This window comes from Atta cephalotes (genome assembly GCF_000143395.1).
Source record: "Atta cephalotes unplaced genomic scaffold scaffold00005, whole genome shotgun sequence".
Classification (NCBI taxonomy): domain Eukaryota; kingdom Metazoa; phylum Arthropoda; class Insecta; order Hymenoptera; family Formicidae; genus Atta; species Atta cephalotes.
Window position 1 is genome coordinate 6,428,902 of NW_012130069.1, and position 6,706 is coordinate 6,435,607.

A 6,706-nucleotide genomic window follows, 5' to 3' on the forward strand; every position below is an offset into this window, starting at 1 on the left:
ATGGCAAATATATATAACAGAGGAAATTACGAACATAGAATAAACGATATACTATTGCAATAAATTAGAGTAGTTGATAACCTTTCATTTTTCGCATCCAATGATAATCCAATACACATTTAATGCCGTACTACAATACGTGAACATAGAATGCACACGCCGTTTAAGATAAATATCATTACGTTTTCGATGATTTTGATATAGGAGAATGGAAGAATTACAAATATTTAAAGGAAATAAAGCCAACGATTATTTATCAATTATAGAAATATTTATTTCAAAGAGTGTTGATTTTAAACTACAGTGATTAACATTTATATATTATTAATATGAACTATAACTTTAAACAAAATCAATTTGACACTGTCCCGTATATAGTGACGCAGGATTTTATTTAAAGTTTATATATTGTTAATATGTGTAGGAATGTTAATTATTACAGTTTCAAAATCAAATAATAACAGGAATATTTTTTTTGAGTAAAAACTCTTATTAATTAATAACTTTGTCGGCTATATTTAGTTTTTTCCCTTACTGTTCGCACTATTATCTAATATGAATATGAATATGAAATAGGATTTTAATATTAGAAAAAAATCAATTTTTTGATAAAAAAAATAAAATTATAATTTACTACTAGTTTAAAATTTGATATTTAAAGGAAAAAAAAGGAAGTTATTATTAAATTTTAATAGTTATATGCTACATCCATTAATAAATATATTTTATTCTTAAAATGATCTTTAGTAGATATAAAATATATGTTATGCAGATGTTACATATATTTATAATTTGTCATAAATTTAATAATATCTCAAGAAATGTAATTCAATTACGATACAATAATATCCTTTTCTGATTGAATTATTATTTTAATTTTATAAATTCAGAAATAAAGAGAGAATATCCTTTAATATTATTATTAATCTGCGAAATATATTTTTAATTTTTTATTATTTTATTTTTTAAATTAGTAATTATATTGTTATTAACATTAGAAGCAGTATCGAAGTATATTTCTGGAAGTATTATTCTGGTAACAAAACTAATATAAGTTTACACTTATTCTGTACGTAAGCGACATCAAAATATAACTGTTTTTTAAAATGATAATTTTTTACAAAAATATTAAATACAGTGATGTAACTTTTGAAGGCAATTTTTAACACTATATAAAAATCGATATATCACGTAAGTAGAGCGCCTTACCTACGACGTGTAGATAGCCATATTGCGTTTTGGCGGCAGCAGTGTTAATCTGGCACATGTACTTTCCCTTGTCCTCCTCGTGCACGTCGTTGATATGTAGGAACCAGGTCCTGTGCTTATCGTGCGACACGGATATTCTGGGGTTCCTGGTAATAACGTGATTCTGTACCGTCAGAATAGCGCTCTTGTCGAAAAGCATCCAGGCCACCTGAAAAGATGGATATCACATTGTACATCGTATAAACGAAGCTCGTATATCTATTACTACAAAATTATTGTCCGTTTCCATAACGATATTTCGCAATATCATTCCCATTAAAAATTGTATGTGTATTTCATAAAACGCGTTATTTTCTGCCTTGTTTTCTCATTAACATTAAGATTTTGAATAAAAAAACTCCTCAACCATCACAGGAACGGATTATAAGGGTAGATATATATTAGTATCTTTTCAGTTTTTAGTTGCGCCAAAATGCAAGGAGAATATGGAGAAAGAATAAAGATGTATAGTAACGATATAAAGGAAGGAAAAGAATAAGGAAATATAGGAATGAGATTCGCGAACGAGACGGATGATCAATGATGCTTTCAAGCATGGAGTGATCTACAAACCTACTATGGTTATAGATATTCACCAGTGGGATAAATCGCTCCGGGATTTCGAAGGCATATGTACTAACGTGCAATGTATATGTATATGGCGCGTTGTGATATGGCGCTTGATGTTTTATACGAGCAAAGTTATCCGAGAGCACGCTGTGTGCAGACGAGTAAAAACTGGTCCCCGTAGAAAGAGTTCGATCATTTCTCTCGTTAAATGACCGCTTATTGAGAATCCGGATGGTTGTATTCTGTATAGCTCGTTGAATAGCATCGATTGTTATTGTCGCTCGAAATATGTAAGTTTTCCATCCTCTTCGAGGTAAGGAGAAATAGAATAAGAAAACCGGAGATAAGTAGAAAGTATCGCGACAACGGGATACGGAAGTGCTCTGAGATATTTAGCCGATTTTCCTATTCACGTCGAAGAAAGTGAAGGCCGAAGAAAGGTAACAAAGAGAAACGAGAGAAGGTAGAGAATAAAGAGAATTCTGATCTCTCATTCGCTCGCTGCGAAAAGTCCCTGGAGAAATAAGAAGGGCAGCGAGTTCTTTCGCTTGAGCACGAAGAACGTTGCACTTCAACACAGCTCGCTCCTTTTCACAATGTGCAAATGCGTTGTTGTACAGACAGGCTATATTGCGCCATCGTGATAACTCTCGGCGTCGCGACGCTAACCTATAATTCGCAAGAAACTTACCAGAGAGGCGCGCGAAGATAAAAGAGAATAGCTTATTACAATTTACCATAAAAAAATCACAATTGTATTGTAATTAATAATACATAATTATATTACAATTTTATAATATTATTTATGAAAAGAATAAAAGATAAGATAGATTTTCGAATGAAACTTCTCGAGAGAGGCAAGAGGATTTCATGATATAATCAGATGTAAGGTAGACATATCAGTTAGTGGACATAATCCAATTATTAAACGAAATGACAAAAAATTTTCAATATTAAGCTTTTAATGATATATAAATAAATTCGTTTTATTAAATTTATATAAACAATGAATTTATTTAGAGTCATACGTTTAAAATTTTAAATTTTAAAAGCCTAATATTTAAAGTTTTTATTATTAGTTATATAAAGTTTCACCCAATGATGAGTCAAGCCCTAACTGTCCACCAACTAATACATTTACTTTAAGTAAATTTACCTTTTACAATCGATTAATGTAATAGAGAAATGAAGTACTTCTACGATCGTAAATCACAACAAACATAACATATTCGCTTCTGACTTGGAACTAAGATCGTTTCGCAGTCGTTTCTCGCGTTTTCCGACCGTAACCGAATTTTCGTCCACCATTTATCCAGTCGCTCTTACACCGGCGGCTGTCGGAGGTTATCTTCGCAGAGATATACGAATCTCGGCGGGGATTCCCGGCGTCGCGTCGGTGGGATTGCATAGATACTGAAAAACGCAGTTGACACTTTCATCATTTGCCTTTCCGCGACAACGTATCAATTGTTCGAATTTCATGGTGACAGCCTTGCGTTACGATTTGCATACAATTCTTTTTTTAAATGTTATTTTTTATTCCAGTTTGTCGAATATATTAAAATATAATTTTTCTAGACGTAACTTTTTTTTGTCATAGTGAGATAAAAATGTACTGAATTTATAAAATTTAACTTTATTTTCAAACAACCACATTAAAAATAAAACGGAATGTTTTATACATGAATTATGTGTTTAATTGAAATAGTCATCTCACACGATATAAGTTGATTTGTGATATATTTCGTTATAAATTAATACGTTCACTTCATTAGAAAAATTTATTGAAGATAAAGCAGAAATTGTTAAATGATGCGATCCTTTTCGTACATTTTAAAAGAGTTTTCTCAACTTCGTAACATTCTTTCAAAAATTCTTGGAGAAGATCCAGATAAAATGAGTTATATAAGGGGGCATCTATGTTGGGCACCTATGTTCTTTACAGAACAATAAGGGTCCTTAGCTTTGATCTTTTTTATTGGCATACGGATAATCGAAGGAAATACTATTCTCTATTTCCTTTGATTGTCACTGCTTGCTTTGTAATAGCAAGCGTTGAACCTGTTTCTTCTTGAGGTTCTTATTGCATTCAATAAATACAAAAAGAAAAAGACGAATAAGAAAAATATTGCAGTACGCAATCAGTTATAAGACAGAGAAGTCCATTATTAAAAGCGTAATTCTCAACGGCACCGACGCAATCTCCATGCAATGAGAAACCAATTTCTACCTTTTATCTGCTTCGTCACTTCACAGCGATCTCGACGATCCGTTCGCAACGATATAAAATTGGTGTTTCGTAAAGTTTAAGACGCGGTACGAAGGTGGCAAGAAGAGTTACGCAGAAAGCAAATTCGAGTGACCATCTTTCCGACTTGCAGCTCGCTTTCCGACGCATCAACATGCAAGCCACACCAAAACTAAGATGGATGCGCGGGCGCGCGAGGAGGGTTTGCTCGAGGAGTTTGTTCCCCCAAGAGCCGTGGCCCGAAGCATTGATTCCTCAGCGTGAGAGGAGAGTTACAGCTTTGTTTACTACGAGGGCGACGAGCTCAGCGCCGTCCAGTCTGGCTTGGTGCTGGCTATGCTGTCGGTATCTTCTTTTCTACAACATTCTCTCCTTTTCTATTTCTCTCTTTCTACGACTGGTTCGTGACTCCTCCTTACTCACCCCTTGGAACGTCTGGACCGAGAGACCTATAGTTAACGTCAAGATCAACTCTCTTCGTCCTTCCCAACGTTCTTCTTCCACGCGAGTACTCCATGGTCCCCGCGTACGCAAACACATTCACTAGGCGGTTTATATAGAACCATGGAAAGCGAAAGAGCAGCGTGGCTGTCGGTTGAGCCAACCGTCTCGTACACCCCTTCCCATCGTCTCCCAACCTCTTGGCCATTGTGTATGTGGAAAGTTGGACCACATTCCGGCTGAATGTATTACAACCACTTAACCCGCAAGCTGTCGAGACCTTCAGACCGGAGAATCCATGCAACGTATGAACCTCTACTGAGGCTGATAGTTCGCTTAATAGGCACATTAAGCGCACTGATGGTTAGCTCCGGTTAAGCGATTATATAAGTGATACTTTTTACATAGAGATACGAATTAATGAAAAAAATTTTTGTCAAATCTACCAAATACATTTAAAACAAAATTACAACACAATCAGAGTGCAATTGTTGCTGTTGACTTCAATATATTTTTATTTTTATTTGAAGACTATTTTTTAATTGCCTTTTTAAAAAGTTCTCTGAATATTTTTAAATAATATTAAGTGAGAATCGATCAACGAGATTGAATACACATAAGTAAAAAATGCCATATTCGATTAAAGCGATTCTTCATAGCTAACAACACATCTTGTGAATTTATACGATTTCCAGTTTAAGCAAATTGTACACCGATTATTTGCCGGTCTTAAAATACACTTCTAAACTAAAGATAGAGTAGTATCACAAATTAAATTGACAAGTAATTTAATATTATTGTGACGCAAACAAATATCCGGGTTCGAATCTCAGCTGAAGTAATATTCTTCGCAATAAATTATTTATAGTTTTTAAGATGCTTATTAGCATCTAATTATTAACAGCTTTCTAAGATGCTTATTTGCATCAATAATATTAAATAGCTTGTAAATTTAATTTGTGATATTACTACTCCAGTTTTGATTTAATACTGTATTTCAAAACCGATAAATAATCGAAGCATAATTTAATAGAACTGAAAATTACATAAACTCATAAGAAATATTATTAGGCACTTTTACTTATAGGAGTACTTATAAATTTATTCAATATATAGTATTTTAATATTATCTACAATTTCGAGATATTTGAATTTTTTGAACGCAAAATTAATCGAGAAAAATGAGCTTTCCTATCGAAATCATGTTTTTTCCTTTTTATTAATTCTATTGAAATAGAGCAAAGTCATTGAATAATGTCATTATTAACGTTGTAAATACTCGCATCGTATTATAAACATTCTATTTTTTCGCGTACATAAATATAATTGTTTGGATATCCGAATAGAAATATAACGTGTAAAACGGTGAGAAAAGTCGGTTAAGTCAGTTAAGTTCGTCGAACTTTCGTTGTACTTCTCTGTATAAAATTGGATCAGATTGGCACTCAAACTGTCGAAAATTCAGACTAAACGACCATGTTCTTCCTCCTGCAGCTCGGTTCAACAAATTTGACCGCGATAAATTGTCTCCCAACACGCCATCGTTTTGTGTTGGAATTAGATTTTCTTCGAGTTTCGTTTACACGATAACAATAAAAAAATTAGGTAAGTGCATTTTATTTATGTAAAATCTGGATTCCTTAATCTGTTAAATTAATAGATGGAAAAGTAAAGTGAGGTATGCCGACTTCCAAAGCTTCTTCATTAGTAAACCCTTCTTACTTCACGCTCATACCATACCATGCACAAACTTAGGACACCTTATAGATAAATGTATTAGGACCACTTATCCCACAAGCTGTCGGGTGCTTCGAGGTTGTAGACAACCTCTTAATTATCATAGAACGCTAAGCCATTGCACAGGCCGGAAGTACGAGAGTACTGCCGTGAGTGCTAAGAGCACCTGGAAACTTCGTGTCAAAGACTGTAAATAGGTGAGATTATCTTACATCATGCGAAATCCACATGACACAGATTTTCTCTGCTAAACAATAAAAGAAATGTTTGCATCATTTAAATAATAAATGACCAATTAACAATTTCTGATACTCGTTCTTCAAATTCTGAATTGAAGATTGTTTGCAGAATATGCAAACATCATAATTACAAACATAAAATGTAATAGCGGAATAAAAAAAGAAAGTTGAATAAAAAAATATAATATCAATATTATATTATATTGATTTTATCTTCGAAAGA

At 33.2% G+C, this 6,706-nt stretch overlaps 1 protein-coding gene across 1 annotated transcript in view; it reads right to left on the minus strand.

Moving 5' to 3' along the window:
- Positions 1-6,706, minus strand: part of LOC105626623 (hemicentin-1-like) — a 209,889-nt gene that overhangs the window by 71,218 nt on the left and 131,965 nt on the right. The window contains 1 exon segment of the mRNA XM_012207915.1: positions 1,210-1,417. Coding sequence (XP_012063305.1) covers positions 1,210-1,417 — 208 coding nt within the window.